At 43.3% G+C, this 23,063-nt stretch overlaps 1 protein-coding gene across 3 annotated transcripts in view; it reads right to left on the bottom strand.

Moving 5' to 3' along the window:
• The window catches only part of usp13 (ubiquitin specific peptidase 13), a 33,880-nt gene that overhangs the window by 2,679 nt on the left and 8,138 nt on the right, over positions 1-23,063 (bottom strand). The window contains exons 7-20 of one of the 3 annotated variants that reach the window (XM_005930997.3): positions 22,307-22,404; positions 21,273-21,463; positions 20,851-20,922; positions 19,335-19,407; positions 17,690-17,815; positions 13,380-13,533; positions 12,837-13,011; positions 12,627-12,715; positions 12,065-12,187; positions 9,446-9,469; positions 8,889-9,032; positions 2,956-3,125; positions 644-836; positions 218-302 (exon numbers count right to left, since the gene is read on the bottom strand). In XM_005930997.3, the coding sequence (XP_005931059.1) occupies positions 218-302; positions 644-836; positions 2,956-3,125; positions 8,889-9,032; positions 9,446-9,469; positions 12,065-12,187; positions 12,627-12,715; positions 12,837-13,011; positions 13,380-13,533; positions 17,690-17,815; positions 19,335-19,407; positions 20,851-20,922; positions 21,273-21,463; positions 22,307-22,404 (1,717 nt within the window). Of the gene's footprint in view, positions 1-217; positions 303-643; positions 837-2,955; positions 3,126-8,888; positions 9,033-9,445; positions 9,470-12,064; positions 12,188-12,626; positions 12,716-12,836; positions 13,012-13,379; positions 13,534-17,689; positions 17,816-19,301; positions 19,408-20,850; positions 20,923-21,272; positions 21,464-22,306; positions 22,405-23,063 lie in introns of all 3 variants that reach the window. The other 2 variants (XM_005930993.3, XM_005930995.3) reach the window with 2 other exon arrangements.

The raw sequence follows: 23,063 nt of genomic DNA, 5'->3' as shown, positions 1-23,063 counted from the left end.
TGAAAAGATTTAATGGGTTCATTATTCTTTTTCTACTCAGTGTAAAGAGGAAACAGGCTCAGTTATGATCCAGCAGCACGCAGCCAGACTGGTGAACTATCGTAGAACTAAAAACAATAATAAATCTGTACACAGTTAATGCAACGAGATGAGACATCAGAGATGTTTCTGTGACAGGTCGTCAGCTCTGTAACATGAAACACTGCGTGCCGCTCACCGTCCCTCCTTTTTGATGTGACAAACATAATGTCCAGACATCGTAGACGCTCCCATGTGACTGATGAAGGCGAAGAGCTCATATCCTTAGAAAAAGAAGAACAAAGTCAGTGAGTGACAAACTAACGCATATTTACAGAAAAACAACTAAAGTGATAATTATCTAAGAAAGTGCTCATTTTCAGTTTTAACTTAAAAACAGGTGATTTATTTAGCACGTGGGGATAAAATGAAGGAATTTAAATTGTTTTTTGATGCTGCTACACCTTGAAATCCAGTGCCCAGCAGCACGTGGGTACAGCATGCGTCATAATCAGACCTGACTGGGGCTAAAATGGCCCGTGGACGCTCACAATGTCGAGATTAAATTCAAGGGCAGAGAAGCAGTATGTTTCTGTGGGAGCGGCGGTCGTGCAGAGTCACTCACGTCCCGGTCCGTCTTTGACTCTGGGGCCCGACGCGTCTCCGTCTGGGGACAGCGTGGAGTCGCTGTGCGAGTTGGCATTGGAGAAGGCGTTGTCATTGGGCTCTGTGTCAGCCATGTCTGAAAGGGCATCACTCTCCTCCTCCTCCTCCGGGTGGGTGAAGATCCAGTCGAGAGCTCGTTCAAGATTATTGTTCTGTAAAATGCCAAAAGCGACGCAAACACGGTCAGCTCGCTGACATTCAGAACTAAAAAGGCCGTAATATCCCAGGAATGCTAAGAACCATAGGGAATCTCTTCTTCTCATGCAGATGTGAACATGCTCACCAGGTAATAGACCGGTTCTTATACAAAGGACTTTTCTTAACCTCCTAAGACCCGAACTCTTCCACGGCATGCATCTTTTATTTCTCTTTGATATTTGGTCACATTGGGGCCCAATGAATGTAAAAACAAAGAATTACCAGATTTTGTTTTTTTACATTATTTGAGTTTTTATGAAAAATAGGAGCCACACATGAGGATATTTGTTTAAAATTCTGACAGAACAGTAGCAGTATAATGTCCTCGTGAGTGGATTTCAGGCCTTTGTAGAGCAAAATTGAGTATTTTGGTCTAAATAACCCAAAATGTGATGTCTTCATATGTGGACGCCAGGTCCTAGGAGGTTAAAGCACTTTTATCTCATTCACACACATTCATACAAGCAGCTTTTTTCTAACATTCACACTCCAGTGAATGTACTGGGAGCAATTCGGGGTTCAGCATCTTGTCCAGGCTGCAGCAGCCAGGGATCAAACTACAAACTTTCCAATTAGTGGATGACCTGCTCTACATCCTTAACCACACCCACAAATATTTCTGCTTTTCCTGGAAAAATTATTTCCTGAAATGCTCAAATCAACAGTGACAGTAGAAGCAGTACTCGTGGGAATAAAAGCACAGCTGATGATTGAATTTTGGGGGGATTTATTTTCCCCCACAGCTCCAGTGCATCTTGGATAACCTCCTCATAAAAAGCAGTCTCACTTTTAGGAACGTGTTAAATGAACAATTATTTACTAGAAAGGTGAACGCAAACATCCGCCTGTGCTCATTTTTCCACAGAGGATGTTTGCGTTCGGTCCAAAATAGAGGTGTGATGCCTGGGGAATGTCAGCGTGAGGAGCATGTCGGGATGACGAGGAGTTAAGCTGCCTGATGTTGCCGGGCGGGTCACTGCGCTTGAAGAGCAACTCTCTTTTTCTTCCTAATTTTGTGCTAATAATGAACCAAGACTTGAGACCGCTTCTCTGTTTCACACCTCCATCCCTCAGGACCAACGTGAGCTTTTTTCCACTTCAACAACACGGAGGCAGGCAGCGAGTTGGGCTCACTGATGATGAGAAGCCTGGTGTGTCTATTTGTGCGTCTGACTAACAGTCTGCTGGGCTATTTTTGCTGAGGGCACACTTTGAAAGATGAGAATCAGAGGCCATTTCAAAACAACACTGATAGATTTACTGCAACTGTATCACGCTTGACTCATTGAAAAAATAAATCAACACTATGAATGCATTCAAAGTGAATCTTATGTGATGATACAGCGAGTTGAAGTGTCAGTGAGCCGTGAGCTGTTCCTAAACCTGACAGGCCAGTTTGTGCTGCTGGGATTACAGCTAAATGCAGACATTTCTAATCCCTCTGACATGTACGACCAATCACATCTGCACTTTGCCCTCTGTTTAAAATCACCACGCCGCCTTACACCAACTTCACCTCCTGACACATTGTTCCATTTGCTCAGTGTTTCTTCGAGGTTTACAGGCCGTATTTTCCTGATTGTTACCCGTTTTAATGACTCAATGAATGACTAATTGTCAGAGTTTCTTTCCTCTTGCGTTTCAAACTAACAACATTTATGGTGCCTGGAGGTCAGAGCTGTGTTTTTGTCCCGCACCCATCAGAGACAGCGAAGCGCGTGGGTGGTTCTTTGTTGTCCAGATTTCCGTCCTCGGCTCTGATTTATTTCTATATAAATATGTAAAGTATTGTATGTTAAACAGGCTGAGATACAGGCACCACCTTATCGGCTCAGACAGGCTGACCATCGCTGTCCACACAGGCCGTCGGGTGCCCCTCGTGTTTAAAACAAATCCCTGCTCTCACGAACTGCAGCAGAAGACCTTTTCAGTCACACAAAATGGTATTTGTAAGACATCCTGGATAATTACCAAAATAATTGTATTTTGATGTATGTATTCTGATGTATTTTAAACATTTTTTGTGCTAGTGGCTAGAAAGACTCCAGTGGACATAGTGGGCAGAAGACTGACCGTGGCTTTGAGCGCGTGGATGCTGTGAGTGCGGGGAAAGCCCATTGAGGTAAGGATGGCAATGCTCTCCTCGGGGGGCGAGTTGCCCAGCAGGGCGGCGCCCGTGGGGCTGTCACCGGCGGAGGGGCCGGGATCAATCATGGAGGGCAGAGTGAGCGGCTCTGCAAAGTCTGCAAGGAAAAAGAGACAAAGGAAAAAATAATGATGCAGCACATTCTCATTCATGTTTAACCTAATTACTGTGCGTTTCTGCTTTGGAGGTCAAAGGTCGCATTTTCTAGAGACAACGCTAATTCAAACTGTAAAGCGATTAAAGCTGATCACAGACGTCCGACTGGTGTGTGACTAACTGGCACTAAGAATATTTCAAACACAGAAACAGCAAACGGTCACGTTAGGAGGGCGTGTGGGAGGCACCCCGATGCTCTGTAGTGGAAACGACACACACAAATGCACCCTGTGGATTGTTTGTCACAGTCAGGTTTGCTTGGGGGGGTCTGCACACCACGAGTGTTGATCTGTTGAGGTGCTTACGCCTCTCCAAACAGATGTACAGGCTGGCAACGAACACCAGGAAACACCTGGACCCTACGCTGAGGGACTCCAGCTCTGTGGGGCTGGCAGGGATGGTCCAAACACAACACCCTTCGTGACGAGTCTCCATGTATTTCAGTGAGTATGAAAATGATGTGAATCATATGCTACAACCTTCAGTTTCACCAAATCTAAACTAAAGTGAAGACCAATGGGAGATCTGAAACCAGACTGCAGTGCACACCACCATCAAACACAACATGAGGGGAAAGAAAGTGTGCGACTCCCTTTCAGAGACTTTTAGAGTCACTTGAGCTGTTCTGGCAGAGCGTGGCCGCTCACCTCACTGACACACTTCACTTTTCGTTGTCTCAGGTTTCAAATAAGGTAAATTCATACCTCTGACTATAGACCTGTAATGTTCCTCTTTCTCAATTCAGACTAAACTAAACTAGTTGGCACAAAAAGCCTCAGAAACACCATCTATGCACTATCTGGACAGCATATACTTAACCTCCAATACCATTGCTAGAAATCTCAGGCCATTTCCTGAAAGAGAGGTCTTCTTTGACTTGCATGTAAATCAGGTCTCTATCACTACTTTCCTTTAGCTGAAGTACTGAGAAAATGAGGCACCTATCTATCTATATCTGCACGATAGAGACAAAAGTTATTGATCATCCATCAAGCCAACCATCTGTACTTTTGCTCATCCAATCAGGCTGGTGTATTTGCAAGGCAGGCTCCCAGAAATATTAGGCCACACCTTGTAATCTTTGAATCTAGTGTTTTCAGTTCCACAGGTGTATGAACTCAAGCACCTGGCCATGCGAACCTTTGTGAAAGAATGGACTGTTCTAAAGAGAAGATCTCACTGAATTTGAGCGTGATGCTGTAACAGAACGCCAACGACGAGTCACCTACTAGATAATCCACGATAACCTTGTAAGTGGTATTACTGCAAAGTGGAAGCAGTGAAGAACCACTCAGCCAGGAAGTGGGTGACCATGTAAAGTTACAGAGTCACTGAGTGCAGAGTGCAAAAGCCACCAATGCTTTGCTGACGCAGTAACTGCGAGCTTCAAAGCTCCTGTGAGTGTAACATGTGGCTTGTCCAGTATTTCTGTTCATTTAGTGTATTCTGAACTAGATTTCTGTCCTTATTATCAGGATGTAAATGTGAAAAAAAATGCTGCAGCACGAGTACTAGCAGGAACTAGGCTGATCATATTTCTCCAGTACCAGCTTCTCTTTGTAAAATGCAGAACTGAATATTTTTTTAAACAGAAAAAAGCTCAATCATATCTGAAAAGGTCTTATGTTTGCTATTGGCACTTCCCTCCCTTAGTGCAAATATGCTTGTTGTTTTGGAAGGAATCAAAGGTAGAATACTGCAGGTATTACAGGTACTGCACTGCAGTGGTTTGTATCATATCTATCTAATAGACTCCAGTTTGTGCATGTAAATGGAGAGTCCTCTTCACACACTGAGGTTAATTATGGAGTTCCACAGGGTTCAGTGCTAGGACCAATTCTGTTTACATTATACATGCTTCCCTTAGGCAGCATCATTAGAAGACATAGCATACATTTACACTGCTATGCTGATGACACCCAGCTCTATCTGTCCATGAAGCCAGATAACACACACCAATAGTTAACTGCAGGAATGTCTTAAAGACATAAAGACCTGGATGGCCGCTAACTTTCTGCTTCTTAATTCAGATAAAACTGAGGTTATTGTACTCGGCCCTGAAAATCTTAGAAATATGGTATCTAACCAGATTCTTACTCTGGATGGCATTACCTTGGCCTCCAGTAACGACTGTGAGGAACCTTGGAGTCATTTTTGACCAGGACATGTCCTTCAAGCACATATTAAACAAATATGTAAGACTGCTTTCTTCCATTTGTGCAACATCTCTAAAGTTAGAAATATCCTGTCTCAGAGTGACGCTGAAAAACTAGTTCATGCATTTATTACTTCCAGGCTGGACGACTGTAATTCATTATTATCAGGATGTCCATAAAAACTCACTGAAAAGCCTTCAGCTAGATCCAAAATGCTGCAGCAAGAGTCCTGACAGGGACTAGAAAGAGAGAGCAATTTCTCCTGTTTTGGCTTCCTGTTAAATCCAGAATTCAAAATCCTGCTCCTCACATACAAGGTCTTAAATAATCAGGCCCCATCTTATCTTAATGACCTTGTAGTACCATATCACCCTATTAGAGCACTTCGCTCTCGCTCTGCAGGCCTACTTGTTGTTCCTAGAGTATTTAAAAGTAGAATGGGAGGCAGAGCCTTCAGTTTTCAGGCCCCTCTTCTGTGGAACCAGCTTCCAGTTTGGATTCAGGAGACAGACACTATCTCTACTTTCAAGATTAGGCTTAAAACTTTCCTTTTTGCTAAAGCATATAGTTAGGGCTGGACCAGGTGACCCTGAATCCTCCCTTAGTTATGCTGCAATAGACGTAGGCTGCGGGGATTCCCATGATGCATTGAATCACTATCTGTTATTAACCTCTGTCTCTCTTCCACAGCATGTCTTTATCCTGTCTTCCTTCTCTCACCCCAACCAGTCGACAGCAGATGGCCCCGCCCCTCCCTGAGCCTGGTTCTGCTGGAGGTTTCTTCCTGTTAAAAGGGAGTTTTTCCTTCCCACTGTCGCCAAAATTGCTTGTTCATAGGGGGTCATGTGATTGTTGGGTTTTCTCTGAATCCATTATTATACGATCTACTGTACAATATAAAGCACCTTGAGGCGACTGTTGTTGTGATCTGGCGCTGTATAAATAAAATTGAATTGAATTGAATTGAATGTTATGCAGAGATTTCTGGCCTGTTCCCAGTCAGCTCCCAGTTTGGATGTGGGAAACAGACTCCCCTCTCTGCCTTTAAGATGAGGATTAGAAACTCTTTAAGCCTGAATCTTATTTATGCTGTCTGGGTCCGTCCCTGAAAACCTCCCATCCACTCTATTTCAGCCTCCACAAGCTTATATGCCACTGTTGCATATCATTAACTCTTTGTCTTAGTTAGCGTTTGTCCCTCGCTGTCCTCGCCGTCCCTTCCTGCAGGTATCTCTGGCTTCAGGGCTGCTTGTTTACCATCTGCTTTTACTGGCTCCACCAGCCAGCCCAGTGTTTACTGTCATACTATTATTGTTTGTCGTCTGTTGTCTCTCCATGCTCATCATTTCCCTTTTTACCCTCGGTGCCTCAGCTGATTGCAGCAGATGGCTGCCTCTCCCTGAGCCTGGCCCTGCCAGAGGTTTCTCTGCTAAAAGGGAGTTTTATTCCTCCCTGCACCGTCATCAAACGCTTACCCGAATATTAGAGCTTCTGTCTGTGATACAGTAAAGCGCTAACCACCATTTCAACTTGTAGCTATTTTAAACGCATTAAAATGAACTATATGCCAATCCGATTTTTTAAAAGAGAAATCAAAGGAATATTACTTTTATATCTGGTGAACGTTTTACATATGCTGAACAGTGAAACTGAGCATGGAATGGAAATACTCATTTTTAAGTACAACACACTTCTCTTACTGTTAGTTGAATTTGCTGAAGGTGCACAATGACCGCTGAGGAACAAGGACACTCCCAATAGAACGACTTACTGTTGGCCATAAACACAGCCTTCATTACTCTGCTTGCCATAAATTAAATTGCGCACCACTATCATCTCTATCTCGTTCTCCTTGTTTTGCGTCCTTCTGCTCGCCTCCTATACAGATGTGTTTATACCACAGAAAGACGCCGCTCTGTCAGGCTGCCGAACAGAAGAGCAGATGTTTGCATGTGAAGTCTTAAACTACGGCCGTGTCACATTGTCTTTAAAGCCCTCGTGCTGTTTATATTCACTGCGGCGTCTAAAGTGATTAAGTGAACAGCGGTTTAGTTGTCAAACCAAAATAAGCTGAAAGAACCTCCGTGCAGGATCGGACCCTTTAGCTGATGTCACTGAGCCTGAATGCAGCCTGTTTTGTAGATCCATCAAGCCCATTTAAAAACTCCTCTGGAGAGGTCCTTTACAGCCAACCAGGGAAATAAAAACGTGAGTCTGCACCTCAGGGGAACATCTCAGCACAAAGACACAAAGTCAGTCCAGACAAAGTTTCTGGAGACGATCGTGCACGCAGGTGAGCACAGATAAGCACCTGCAGCACACAAAAGAACACAGTGCATGCAATGGAAGAACATGAGATGTGATGCGTCTCTCACTTTCAATTACCTCTGTGTTTAAAAAGGTCCCCAACAAATAAACGTACCTGTCTGTGTAATGCATTCTGTCAGCACCACAGTGGGGGAAATGCCTTTGGCTGATATGTGGATAAAAACATGCAACACAGACATCTTATGTAATCTGACCAACATCTAAACTTTGTCTGTTTTCACTGCAGCTCTTCTATTACTTGTCTCTAGTATTTCTACCTTTGTCTGGATTACAGTTACTCCTTGAATCCTCAGCACTCTCCCCACACTCATTTCGTATCACCACCATGCTGTCTTGAAGCCTCGCTGTGAATGTATGCAGGTTTAAAACACTAGTTGCACTTTGACACACTATAACGAGAAGGCCCGGCTCACAGTCGCTGCTTTAATTTATCCCAGAGCTGTTCTGTCAGGTTGAAGCCAGGACTCTGTGCAGGCCAGTCGTGTTCTTCAACCTAACATGTGTTCATCCTCGTCTTTATGGACCTTTCTTTGTGCACTGGTGTGCAGTCATGTTGGAACAGGAAGAGGCCGTTCCCAAACTGTTCCCACAAATTCAGGAGCATGAAGTTGTCCAAAACATCTTGGCATGTCGAAGCATTAAGAATTTCCTCCTCCACCAAACTTTACACTCGGCACAGAGGAGTTCTCTTTCCACTTCAGTTGCTGTTGTTCCCAACTGCAACCACTTTGTTATAACGCCACTAACAGTTGACTGTGGAATATTTAGTAAGAAGGAAATTTAACGAGTGGACTGCACAGGTGGTGTCCTATCACAGCGCCGCGCTGAAATTCACCGAGCTCCTGCAAGCGACCTGTTCGTGGCACAGTTGTTTGTAGAAGCAGTCTGCAGCAGCTGACTTTACACACCTGCAGCCACAGAAGTGACTGCAACACCTGAACTGAATGATTTGGGTGGGTGCGTGCTTCTGGTGATATAAAGTGTACATCATGGAAAAAAATGCATTTGTATTGTTTTTATTTAGTATTTTATGTGTGAAAAAAAGCAAATAAGTCCCAACATGTAATTTGATACCAGCACTAACATGTTTATAACCCTGAACTGAGAAAAATGTTTGTACAGAACTTCTGACTGTAGAGGTCATGTGACATGTTTAATTTCACACTCCACCACGACATCATCCTCCATCCTCGGTGCATTGTGCCATGATGCTGGCTCACCTGGCTCTTCCATATGGGCTATGATCCAGTTGAAGGCCATCTCGGGGCCCATGTTCCCCGTGTAGTACACCGCCTTCCTGCAGGCCTCCAGCGGAAAGCCCATCTCCGCCAGCTGCATTACTGCAGCCTCGTCTATTTCTGGAGCTGGGGACACAACAAATCAGCATCAATAACTAAAACATGCAGTTGCTGATTCAACAGTAGCAGTGGCTTGAGTCTAAACAGCCAAACAGATTTGTGGCGACTCCCTCTGTGGGACTCATTAAACAAAGAGAGCAGAGGAGCGTCGGGCCTGCAGAGGCATCTTTGTTGAGGGATGATTTATCAAGGAGAGAAATGAGTCTGGCTAAAGCAAGCAGAGCTGCACAGCAAAGCCAAGTTTGTCACAAAGTCGAGAGCAGCTGCAGCACCTGCTCAGGTAGGTCAGAGGTTTAGCTCGCTAGCATTCATCACCACTGCTTCGAGCTCGAAATACATTTTCTATGGTTATAACTTATAGAAATGTTGCATGTTTATTCAGTTTGGCACACAGCTGTGCAGAGAAATTAAATACTTACAGTCCAAGGAGCTCATGGAGTTATCTGAAAGAGGAGGAGGACACGGCACAGTCAAGCATCACCATCGCTGGCTCTGTATTTACTGTTGATTCTGTTTTGGAATCATTTCACTCTTTGAGAATAATAAAAGATTTGCAGACATTTGTACAGATAGCATCTATAATCGGCCAAGACAATATCCTGGAAAATCTGAGCTGCCGGCACGTCATTAATATTCACAAACAAAGGTACAGTTCATGAAACAAATCCATTGTAACACAGGGAATCCAGATGTTTTCGAGTACCCATGGCGGGTCCTGGGCACAGTTGGTATTTCTGTCTTTTAAATTTTCTTTTTACCTTTCTCATAAAAGGATCATTTAGCTGCAGAACATCAAGGGGAGAAGCAAATGTCCCCTCCCACACCCCTCATGAGTCACAGAAACACTGCCCAACTGTGTTATTTTGGACCATGAAATGTTGTCAGTGTCCTACAAACACGTTTTATTTTACACAGATATGAAAACATCGGGTAAATGAAGAAAAAAAATAATGCAGAAACACGGCCTGAGAGCGGCACAGGCTTTTGTTCATTTTCCTTTGTTTTCCCCTCATGGCCTCAGTTACAGCCCCTCGGACGGCTGCTGGGTTTTATCCAGTTTGCTATATTAACTGAAAGGAAATACTGACCCAGTGAATGCAGCTGGAGTAGCCATCTTCCATGGTTTCTTTTAAATTGCAGGTTTGCTTTAATAGGTTTAAATGGATAACGTGAGTAACCAAAACAGGGAAGGAAAAAAGCTGAACCAGTTTCAATACATCGCGTGCAGTTTGTGATTGTTAATTTTGTATTTTTTAACCAAAAGAAAAGTGGAAGCAAAAGAAAACAATTCACTTTCCATTTTCTGAATGGCCTGGAATAATTGAGTGAATAGAAACAGACCAATGAGAAATAATGTGCTTCAAGCAGCGTACAGGAAAACACATTTGTGTGCTGCTATGAAATCAATAAGAATCACTGAAGCCTTTTGGAGATAGAAGTGCAACCAACGATGAATCACTGCGAATTCCAGCAGGGGAGGAACGGGCCAGCGGTTAATTTACAACCAGCAAAACTCATCATATGAATGTGAAATAAATAAATCTGAAAGGCCATTGAATGCAGCGTGTTGTCACTCTGACCTGTTTTCATTTCACAGCTTTAGCTGCACGATTTACAGAGGCAACGCTGTTGTTAACCTCCTGAAATAGAAGCTCAGAGCGACGTGCAGATTTGCTGCAAATAAAAGCATGTGTGTGTCTGTGGCCCTCAAAGATATCTGTATAGGACGCCAAGCCGTAACAGGGTCTAAGCAAACCAAAACAATGATGCTCTAATGTGCAGATACTCCACTCAGATTGTTTGACACCGACGGTACAGCACACCATGTTCAGTCCTAAAATATTTAGGCACACTAAGACAAGCGAGTGCAAAGTTTTTCTATTGTGTATTCATGTGCTAAGATGCAGCAGACGAAACCAAAGAAAGATCCAAGTTTATGGATGTGTGAAGCACAGCAAAGGCTGCTCTCAGATGTTACCGTCTCTGCTCAAGCCCACCCCAAATGTGCTCACAGCCTGAAACATTATAGGACTCTCTGTACTTCACATCTGCTGAAATATTAACAGAGACAGCGATAACTTGATGTAGCTGAACTTTACAACAGGAGGAGGAAACTGCAATCAGAGCAGAGAGAGACGAAAGGCAAACAAAAAGGAGGGCACTGCCTTTGTGGGGTTGATTTTTTATTTTTAATAATGGCTAAAGTGGCCTGGATTTAACGGCTGAAATATTACCAAGCCTGCAAAAAAGTTTCTTAAAAAGTGACAATATTTTATTGAGTGCTATAACTCACTAGCTTCCAGTACTTTAATCCCAGAGCTGAGGGAAGTGCGTTACAAGGAGATCTGGTGAAATCATTAGAACCTATTAGGCTTAGCCACACTGTGAACACAAACACTCTTCAGTAATTGATTGAGCATGCCTTTCCTGTGGGATTCCATTTAATGTGTCCTTAGGAGGGAATATGGGTGGCTTTCAGCAGAATATTATATTAGAGACAATTTCACAGACCATTTAATTCACAAAAATACCCGAGACCTGCCAAAAAGGATCTGGGGCACTGCAGCTGGTTTAAGCAGCAACGTGTTATGTTATAGGGTAAACACAAAGTTTCATATACTGAGGTGTTTCTAGCACATAAATGGAGTGAAGAAATATTCTTGGCTTTTTTGGCTAAACAGTACAACAAAAGGCTTCGTGCTCTGGGAAAACAGTGCCCTTTAAAATTAATAAGGGACTGTGAAATCAAAGATGAAGGGCCAAAAACGCCCGGAGTAATTAAGGGTGCTGGTACACTGTTTTTCTAGAATTCATGCATGACTGCTAACACCCCTGTAGGCCAATGCAGGCAATTTATGAGAGCCTGTAACCTTCTCATTGAATTCTGGGTGAGAAAAATGGAGCAGCATCTAATAGATGGCATATATTATAATATATGGATGTTTATTTGTCAACATCAAACAGAAAATAATACAGAAAAGAGCAAATTGTTAAACTCAAATAGGCTTAAAAACTCCCTCCTCCATTTTATTTCATACCTCTGGTGTCTTCAGGTAAAACAATGGGAGGCATGAGGTCCGGCAGCTCTTCTTCACCTGCCTGCAGCCCCGTGGCTCGGAGCCGGTTCAGATCCAGGAAGTCGGGAACGTCAATGACCACATCTGCAGAGCGAGATATAAAAGTATAAAACTGAAGAATCCAGCAGTAAGAACAGTGAGCTCCCAGATCAACTTCTAAATATTACGATCTATATATGAGGCGTGAACTGACCTTTTTCCCCATTTATGAACTGAACTGAACACTTTATGAAAATTTTAAGGTGCTAAACACACCGATTGATTTTCAACCGCCAGCTAAACAGCAAAAGTGTTTTACGGACACCGACGGGATGACAGATAAACGTTTATAACCATGTGTTCAAAGTGCAGGTGAAACGTTTTCTCCACCCGGCAACAGATTCCCTGCTGTGCCTTGTGAACTGCAGTTTAATGGTGCCCTCTGCTGGGGGTTTATAGCATTGCACTTACTGAGACATGCTGGTGGAGGGAAATATAAGGTCAATAAATCTGATCAGTCACTAAAGTGTGAGATACTAGTTACCTAGTTTTTTCGGCACCCAATCAACTCCAAATGTGAATTTCTTAATCTGCACCACCAGATACTCTGGGAACGAGGCAAATCGGGAAGTTCTGTAAAAGAATGTGTTGAAAATTCAGTTTATGAATCCAGCTGGTTTTCGTTTAAATATACTGGTTAAAAAGGGGTGTACGTTGGTCATTTCTGGCCCGAGAACAAGTGGACGTTGCTTACTTGACTCCAGCTGACTTGGCCTGCAGTGCCGAGCTCCAGAAATCAGGAACATTTTCCGGCTCTGTGAAGGCCTGCAGACAAGCAGTGAAAGGGATCCGCGCTCTCACTGGTTCAGGAGGGGGACGCATGTTCTCTTCTGCTTCCTTACGCTTGACCTCATATGCAAGTAGCTCCTCTGGTAATGAAAAAAACAACAAAAATGTGTCACTTTTATTTGCAGCATTCTCGGAACTGAAGGTGCTGCAAAAGCTGCAAAAGCCAATGTATTTGTTGTAAGTGTAGCATTGCAGAGCTTTAACTAAAACTCCACTGTTTCAGTCAAATACTCTCATCTTGGCAACATTTAAATAGTACATACAATTTGTCACGTAATACTTTATATCAAGCTGTGAAGGTGTAATTATACCTTACATACAAAACAGCTCTTAGCCGGGAACATTATTCCCTTCTCAGAGCAGGTCCTGTTCATTCTCCCACTTGCTGCAGTGACCAGAGGCAATCGTGGCCTCCATTCGCATTGTAAGCGTGTGGGGGCTCCGTTACCTCGATTGCTGGCGGCCTCAAATGGAGCGGGCAGCTGGATGCAGTAGTCAACCCGCTGAGTGTAACGGACACGACGAGTCTGGCAGCACTGAACTCGCTCCTCCACCAGGAAGCGAAACACATCACTTGGATTCTCTGAGCCTGCGCTGTTCCTCTGCAGAAACACCAAGATTTACGATTCAGAGACGCTGAATATGAGCATCGATAACAGAATCGGACCACATTTGGATTATGTGTCAGGCTGACTTTAGTTTATTATCCCTAAAGCAGGCTTGGCCGAGTCCAGGCCTCGAGGGCCGGTGTCCTGCAGGTTTTAGATCTCACCCTGGGTCAACACGCCTAAATCAAATGATTAGTTCATTACCAGGCATCTGGAGAACGTCAAGACATGTTGAGGAGGTCATTAACCGTTTAAATCAGCTGTGTTGGATCAAGGACACATCTAAAACCTGCAGGACACCGGCCCTCGAGGCCTGGAGTTGGACACCACTTTCATAAAGTATTAGTCCCATCCATCCATCATTAATTTTGTTTCGGTTATCTGGGGCCGGGTCGCAGGGGCAGCAGCCTAAGCAGAGAAGCCCCGACCTGCCTCTCTCCGGCCACCTCCAGCCTTTCTGGGGAAACACCAAGGCGTTCCCAGGCCAGCCGAGAGACATAATCTCTCCAGCGTGTCCTGCCTCTTGGCCCGGCACACCTCAACCGGCTCCTTTCAATGTGGAGGAGCAGCGGCTCTACTCTGAGCTCCTCCAAGATGGCCAAACTCCTCACCCCATCTCTAAGCCACTCTTTAGAGAAAGCTCATTTCCGCTGCTTGTATTTCGGTCACTACCCAAAGCTCATGACCACAGGGGTAGGGATGTAGAACAACAAGTACATTGAGAGCATTGCTTTCACACTCAGCTCTCTCTTCGCCATGATGGACTGGTACAGCGTCTGCATCACTGCAGCCACAGCATCAATCCGTCTGTCAATCTCCTGTCCCTGTCTCCTTTCACTCATGAACAAGACCCCAAGATACTCCTCCACTTGGGAACTTGTCCTAGAGTAGGCACTTCACCCTTTTCGAGCTGAGGACCATGGCCTCAGACTTGGAGACTATGCAGACCAAGCTCTGCAATTAACCAAACACCCCATACTCCCTGAGCACCTCCCACTGGATACACCAAGGGACAAAGTCGAATGTCTTCTCCAAGTCCATGGTCCTGGTTCCACGACCAGGACAAAAACCGCATTGTTCCTCCTTTATCCGAGGTTCGACTAACGGATACATTTTCCTTTCCAGCACCCTGGCATAGACTTTCCCAGGGAGGCTGAGGACTGATCCCCTACAGTTGGAGCACACCCTTTCTTGAAGATGGGAACCACGACTCCGGTCTATCAATCCAGAGGTACCACACCTGATCTCCACGCAGCACTGCAGAGGCGTTTCAACCAAGCCCGCCCTACAACATCCAGAGCCTTCAGGAACTCAGGGCGAACCTCGTCCACACCAAGGGCTCTGGCACCAAGGAGCTGCTTCAGTGACCTCCCCCCGGAAAAGACGAGTTGTCCCCCTCGTCTCCAGACTCTGCTTTCTCTGCGGAAGACTAAGGAAGTCCTCTGAGTTCCATCCACTGTGCAACAATGTCCTCGGTCAAAGCCAGCAGCGCTCCACTACACACAGTGCAGGTAGAGCACTGCTTTACCCTCCCGAGTCGCCTGACGGTTTTCCATGTTTCTTCAAGGCAGTCCGAAAGTCTTTTTCCTCCCTGAACTCCTCCCACACTCGAGTTTTTGCTTCAGCCACTCCCAAACTGTGTTCCGCTTGGCCAATCGGTACCTATCAGCTGCCATCGAAGTCCTAGGCTAACCAAACCTGACAGGACTCCTTCGTCAGTCTGATGGTTCCCTTCACGTCTGGTTCGGGGGACACCACCACGACGGGTACCAAACACCTTGCAGCCGCAGCTCAGTGCAACGGAGGTGCTGAACATGGTCAGACTCAATGTCCCGAGTCTCCCTCAGATTGCTGTTGAGCTCTGCCGGAGGTGGGAGCGCTGGCATATTAAGCAAATTATAAATACGGTTAAATGTAACAGCTCTATTTGACAATGACATAAACTGGGGAAGAGGTGGATAGAGACTGGATATATAAATCACAGAAACGACTGTCTTTGCCGTGGTCTATTAGACTCTCCTGGCAAGACTTAAGCGTGACTGCAGTTTGACCCACATTTCTTAATACAGCCATTCAAAACACTAATGTGACTCTTTAATTTACCAAATGCCTCAATGGAGAGCTGCATCTTTTTTAGAAAACTAGGAAGAATCATTATCACTGACAGGCTCCATATCCTCAGCAGGGCTGATTGAAGCAGTGTTTATTTGAAGACTGTGGTGAAGGATGGCACTGTGATTAAAGCACTCGTTTGCCAAGGCCAAGGCCTCTCTGCACCCCAGCCCTTCTATTCTAAGATGCTACAGCAATACACGAGTTATAATTTCACTTCAGCCATATTTGTAGGATGGCACAGGCTGGGCGTGCTGCTGATGGTGGTGATGTTATTCAGGTTATCCATGTATGGGTAACTAAACTGGCATGTAAACACTGACTAGTAGGTCAAAGGAGGTGTGGAAACAAAAACAAAAATGTTAATCACATTTAGTGTAAAATATATCTACAGATGATTTTTTTAACAACAGCCACAGCGGTTAGGAGAGATTGGTTGGTATGTTTTGTTTATGTGCAGACTATCTCAGGGCATGCGTCCTGGGTGAGGCAGAATCGGAGGCATTATCTGGCCACACTGTGTAAGCGATAGCAGAGGTCTATATATATCCTGCTTGAGACAGACATTTCAGCACACCCCATGTTTATGTACCAACCAGGGAGACGGCGTGCTGTGTTTAGTCGAAAACAAACGGCCCCTCCTCCAATAAACTGTCTGTCCCCGTGTGTCACACTCACCATATCCCACAACAGCTCCCACTCTGTGACAATGTCACAGAAAACTGCAGTTTACAGCACATCGGTCACGTGGGATGTTTTACGTCATTTTAAAGATTTTCTGTGACACAGCGAGGCACGCTGACAGACGTCAGGGTTTTTTAATTTTACAGAGCAACATTGTAACACTTACATCAAATATAGAATTCACAGATTTATTTACATTCACATTTCTAAAAGTCGTTTGCCAGATTTATACATTCATCAGCCGCTTTATTAGATACACCTTGCTAATACCATTTGGACCCCCTTTGTTTTCTTAACTTCTCTAATTCTTTGTGCCAACAGGGTGCTGGAAACAAAGATCAGAGATTTTGGTTCGACGTTGCTGCAGATTTATTCAACTCCACGTCCATGATGCGAATCTCCCGTTTCCACCACAACCCAAACTTGCTCTAGTAGTTTGAAATTTGGTGACTGTGGAGGCCTTTCAAACTGCAGTGCGTTGTCACTGAAAGCAGTTTAAGATGAACTTTGTGCTCATTTGCATACATTGATTCCAACAAGTGTTTATTTGAGTTATTGCTGCCAGCCTCAGTCTGACTCTGACGTCTCGTACTCGCACTCACTGGATATTTTCTCTTTTTCAAACATAGAGAAGGTCGTGTTGGGAAATCCCAGCAGTTCAGCAAACTCTGCAGTCACAGCCTGTCACTTTCACAGTCACTGGAATCACCTCTTTCCCATTCTGGTGCCCAGTTTGAACTTGAACACAGTATTTGCATTATAAGACAGTTGAACAGGGATGTCGCGGCCTTTTACGTTCCAAACACCAAAAAAGTCCAAGAAAAGGCCGTGGGTGGCAACGGGAGGTTTGTTTTAGAACGCACTTCTGACTCCATTGTTTAAAAATCATATGCCGTTTATTTCGTGGAAAATTATAAACAAAAATCTGCCAAATAACTTCTTAAAACTTAAAATTAAACGAAAGTTAACTTAATTTGCTTTAACAACTTCAAAAGTGGTCAAAAAATCTTTTCCTAACCCTCCCATCTTCCCATCTGACATTTGGCAAACAAAAAACAAAAAACCTCTTTACCACACCCATCCAGGGTGCTCTTAATCTCTTGATTAATGGGAGGGTCCATAAGCTAATAAACCAATCACTTTGCAAAAGCTTCTCCAATAAAATTAATTACAAATTTACATAACAAAACCAGGTCAGTATATTCTTACACCTTTAAAGAAAAAACAAAAATGAATACAAATTGCATTTTATAAACATTCAACAAAAATGGCCACAACAAGGGATGTCTAATAAAGTGTGTAATTAGTGTACATGTGGATATGTGAAGACATTTTTCCACCCGGCTTCACTCACCTCCACCAGGTTGATCATGTGCAGGAGGAATTCATGAGCATCTTGTTGTCTGTTGGAGGAAAACTCTGGGTGTCCCCTGCTGACCAGAGCCTTCAACATTCGAGCAGAGATGCCCTTCTGCTGGTGCTGCAATTAAAATATATATACACATATAAAAAGATGTCTCACATAATCTGACTACGCGTAAATACTCGGCCTTTTCAGAGGACCATATAACACAAGAGACAGCTGACCGAGAGTGGGAATTATAGATGTTGGAAGGAATGTGTGATGTCAGGCTAATCAACATGTTTGTCTAACGTGACAATAATATATGTGATAAAATATGATGCTACAAAGTAACACAGATACTTCAAAAACTCGCTGCTGTGGGGGCACGGTCTGCGGTGCTGCTGCAGGGGTGATGGACACACCTGCACGCCATCTGCAATCACGTCTCGCCGGCTTAAAAATCTGACTGGGTCCTGGGTTGTTGATGTCAATGTGAGTTGGGCTATGAGCTGCAGCTGACTGAGTGTGTGAACAGCAACCAAGTATGCTGAAAAGCATGTTAACGACAACACCATCGGGTCTGCGGTGGGTTCTTTGCACTGGCATCGCCACCTTCTTTGTTAAAAAACTCAAACTTTAAGCTAGCTGTCACAACAAGAAATACAGACGTCTGCATCACAATGCTCAGGCAAAAAGCATCTTTTCCAATGCTCGCCATCACTGTTGATACTTGCAGCCTGTGACTAAAACTTTGTTGCTGCCATACATATAAAAATGTGCTTTCACAAAGATGCAGCAAAAACATTTAACCCGGCTCCTTCACACATATCTACATTTACTTTGGTTAAACAGAAGTTAAAGTGTGAAAAAGCATAAACCAGCAGTTACTATAAAATAAGCAGACGTTTAAATATGTTGCTGCCATCCAATCTATATTTTTTCTCTGCAATCAAACAAAAGTAATAGTCTTTAACACGTAAAACCACCAACCTCCATCACGAGAACGTGTACCAGCATTAAGGAAACAATTTGATGAGACTCTGTGATTGTGCTGGGTCACACTGACATAATACAAGCTCTCCCCCCACATCTCCCCAGCTGTCAATATATGTCCAACCATCACACATGCAGGAAGCTCACAGCTCGGCCTGGTGGCTGGTGAAGCTTATGGAAGAAGCCCAGGGCTTACAGAAATAACCCTTTATGGCTGTCCTGTAATTTTGTGGCAGATGTATACTACGACTCCGAAAAGGCAACAGTTTCAAATGACAAACAAACACGTAAATATTCATATAAATTAAACAGTAGCACATTTTACCCATGTAACAGCATAAAGCTGTGATGTGAGGAACTAAAAGGCAAAACACAAAATATTAACGGAGCTGTTGAAGTCGAGCAGCTCAAACTGCTGCCAACAGTTTGTAGACCAAATGAAAACAGCAGGAGGAGAAGAGAAGCAACTTTAAACATATATAAACTCAACTACACTCCTTAAAAAAACAACTCTGTTACGTTACTATGAAAAACCAAACGTTAAATCAAACTGAGCGGCTAAATCTAAATGTTAGGATTATTCGCATGCTTCTGTTGCTTATGGACCCAGTTTGGAAGCTGGACATACCCAGTTTAACACCTTGTATTCTTCTTTCATCACCTGTTCAATGAGCTCAGATTTCATGGGCGGTTTGGAGTACTGGCCTGAAAGCAGTCCATGTCCCAGTTTAGCCCTGCCACACAAAAACACACACATAAGCATAAAGTAGAGTCTTATTTTAGTCTTGCTGGGGTTATTTTTTAGATGGCACACCCTGAAGGAAGTGTGCACAGATGTCAAGGAAAAAGACACTACAAAACCTTCAGACAGGGCACTTGGAGGCCAGCTCGTGATAATCCTGAGTTTAAACTAAAGCAGGCTGTAGTCCTAAGTGCCTGTTTTGTTATTGGAATGGCTGTGGCGCCTCTTTGCAGCTCTTTGTGGTTGTTTCTTGTCTTATAAATACGTCTGTGCAGTGGTACTCCAGAGAGACAATTAGGAGAAATACAGTCATTTAGATTCATTCAAGGCTGATGACAGTTTTCATCGACTGTATACTACTTCATATTTATTAAAAGTGAAAAGGAGCAAGCAAGGGGACCTAGTCTGCTTCATTTGTTTCCCTGTCATATATACACTATTACACTGATGTTCTTATTAAACAGTGAGGTCATGTAACAGTTATCCCGATCCAGGCGTGTTTTCATGGGCGTTTTTCCACTCTTGGATCAAAAGCAGACGTCCGATATTCAGTAATAACAGGCACACAGCTATAGCTGCGAGGACAGTAGCTCCACCCACCTGCTGTTCAAACCTTGTGTTTATGCAGAGCAGCCCATCAGACGGACGTTTGCTTCAAGAGGAGCTAAAACAGTTTGTGCCAGACGGTGCATGAGTCCATAAATGTGTGATAAGTGGCGTAAACCCGGCCCTGTGTTAGCCTTATAGCTTACAGGTCACCTGCTTAACTCAGTGAGGCACGCAGCACCGCAACTACTGCAAAGATCTGGAGGAGAGCCTCTTCAAATGATTACACGACCTTTAGCAACATGCTAATTTAATGAACTTAAATATTTGGTGGCAGAACCTCAGCTCCAATCCCCGCCCCCCGAATGCGTCATGTGTATCATGAAAGACTTTCCTGTTTGTCCTTCAGCACCTTGACCTTTATTCACACGTAGCGTTTCTATTAAGTACCTGTTTACAACATAATTGTCTTCAGAATAATCCAACTTTAAGAGAGCGCCATTATACAAATAAACAGGTTTACTTTCCTATGACCCATTTCTCGCTGACAAGCTCTAACAGTGACAGATATAAACGTGTTTTTATCTGGCTGCATGCATGAAATACACAGCTGATATCTATCGCCTTCCTGGCTAAGAATCTGCTTCCCATCCATCACACCCACAGCATCTGACTGGCCTCTTGCAACATACTGGCTTATGTGACAAAGTCAAACAGATTTTACAACTAGCATCAAAATTCATTGGCAAGATTTGGTTCTATTAGAAAACGACACATCGTGTTAATTATGTTATAATTAACAAAATATTCCAGTCCTGAGCAGCTAGAAAAACACCCTCTCCTGTTTGTGCAGTTCCACACTGCATAACGTGACACTGCAGTCACTTACATTTGAGTTGCAAAGTCCTGGGTGGGGTCGAGCGGTGAGTAGTCAAATATCCTCTGAAGATTACCCACATACCTGGAGAGCAAAGCATGAGTCACACTCTGACCTACAGAGGAGCATACGGGATGATGGACCCTCAGGAACATTAACGGTAAAGTAACAGTTTTAAATATTGCTCAAAAGATTTTTTTAGGTCCTCTGTCGACTGACATGAATAAATATTTGCAAATTATTTTGAACAACAAATTTACACTTTAAACACTTGATAAAAAAAATCAGCTTTGATTGTTAATAAAAACTGAAAAAGTATTTCAGATTCTTCTGTGGTAACAAGACCTCATTTTTAAACTGGCTCTAAAGGAAAGCAGTCTTTCTGTGAAACCAGTACAGAATCAATAACATCTGACATACGAGATATTACTCACATCCTTTGGAAGTCTGGGATGCTGAAGAGGACCTGCATGACCGTACTAAGGTAGCAGCTGCTTCCCAGATTTTTGATGCCTGTATAACCAGAGCCATACACCTCCTTCAGCTTCATGCCCGACTCTTGGATCACCTCCCACTCGCTGACCCGCGGCCGGGGTTTATTGTCTGTGTGGTGCCCGTTTTCTGTCTGAAGGGGGAAAAGGGAAGCTATATTAGAAAAACCTTTTGGGAGAAACACAGTCTTCATCTGGTTCTCAAAGCTGGAGAGAATTTGACTGGAAAGTCTATTATGGTTTTTAAACTCCACCCCACATGAAAAACACCTGGTTAGACCAAAAACAGCGTTGGAGAATCCAGGCAGGTCAATCCCAATCAGTCCTACACTTTTTATTCATGTACTAAACTAAACTCTGAGATGAAGTTCTTTTAAATGTGGATTGTTTTGATTGAAATATCCCCAAAAACCCCAGACTGATGTTTTTGGGACTGACACCTATTGGCACGATTTAAATACAGTGTTCATCAAATTTATTGGAGCACCTGACATACAAACAAGAAAACATAAATATTTACAGCTCTTTCAAAAACTTCAAATCAATCAAGCATAATATTATAATATTCAACCACTGTAGAAATGCAAGTCAATTTGTGTAATTTGGCATTTTAATCAAAAATAATAGTGTGCTTCACTCATACAGATTAATATGGGAGAGGATTAGGGCCACTGGAGTCCTCTTCCATAGCATTAACCATTACAGAAACACCAATTACTACATTTAAATAGCAGTGATTTAGGGCAGTTGTGTCATAAACCTCTCAGTGAATTTAACAGCGCTACATCTCTTCAAAGTTTTCTTTATTTCACGTAAAGAAATGTAACAAATGTTTGTAAAACTCCAATGAAAATGTTCAGTGTGTAGCTGCAGCAGTGAAGCGTGGTGTGCGTTTGTTATTGATTTGATAATTGACTGATTATTACTGATTGCTTTGATGTGTTTTAGATGTTTCAGGCTCAAAGCAGCTAACTTACTCCTTTCTGCATCTGTAGCATGTCTATTCCAAAATGTGACAGGTGCTCTGATACGTGCGGGTCCAACACAGCTTCTTCTTCCTCAAACGAATAGATGTCTGAAATTTAAAGAGCAGTTAATCACTACAACAAGATTCATTGTTGGGATGGTAACTTACTACAGATGGATCAGATCTTGCTTTGTATTTCCAAGAGTCACTGTGTGAGCTTCAGGAACAAAACTTTGATCGGACAGTCGGTAGGTGAAATTATTATTATAGCTACACGATGCTACACATTATGTCAAATTTTTAAAAACAAAGCGAGTTTAACTACATGTTATTGTGTTTTAAACACTACCATAAATTTGATCTAAACTACAAGTTTTCTGTAGTTTTCTTTGCATTAAAGATCAAAACAAATGTTCAGGAGCCTCACAGCCTGTGGATGCAGGCTGTGAGGCTCCTGAACTCCTGAACTCTCTGCCCCCCTCTCACGGACAATAACCATATCAAACTTCTTAATAGCACTGAACTTACTTGTCAGGTTCTCATGTTTACTTGTCATGTTCTAATGTTGTTGCTAAGGATTGTCTTATTGCACTGGAGTCACACTGGGTTAAATATTTACACTTGGGTTTTAAGGGGTATTTATTATTTTCTTCATTATTTTATTTACGGGTTGTACGGAAGCCCCAAATGCAATTTCATTGTTCTCTGACAATGACAATAAATAAATAAATACAAATACAATACAAAGGAAGGATCACTGACAACGT

The sequence above is a fragment of the Haplochromis burtoni genome, unplaced genomic scaffold, assembly GCF_018398535.1.
Source record: "Haplochromis burtoni strain Fernald_Lab_line unplaced genomic scaffold, NCSU_Asbu1 Contig_133, whole genome shotgun sequence".
Taxonomy (NCBI): Eukaryota; Metazoa; Chordata; class Actinopteri; order Cichliformes; family Cichlidae; genus Haplochromis; species Haplochromis burtoni.
Note: the sequence above shows the minus strand (reverse complement) of the source record. Positions and strands in the feature narration are given on the sequence as shown.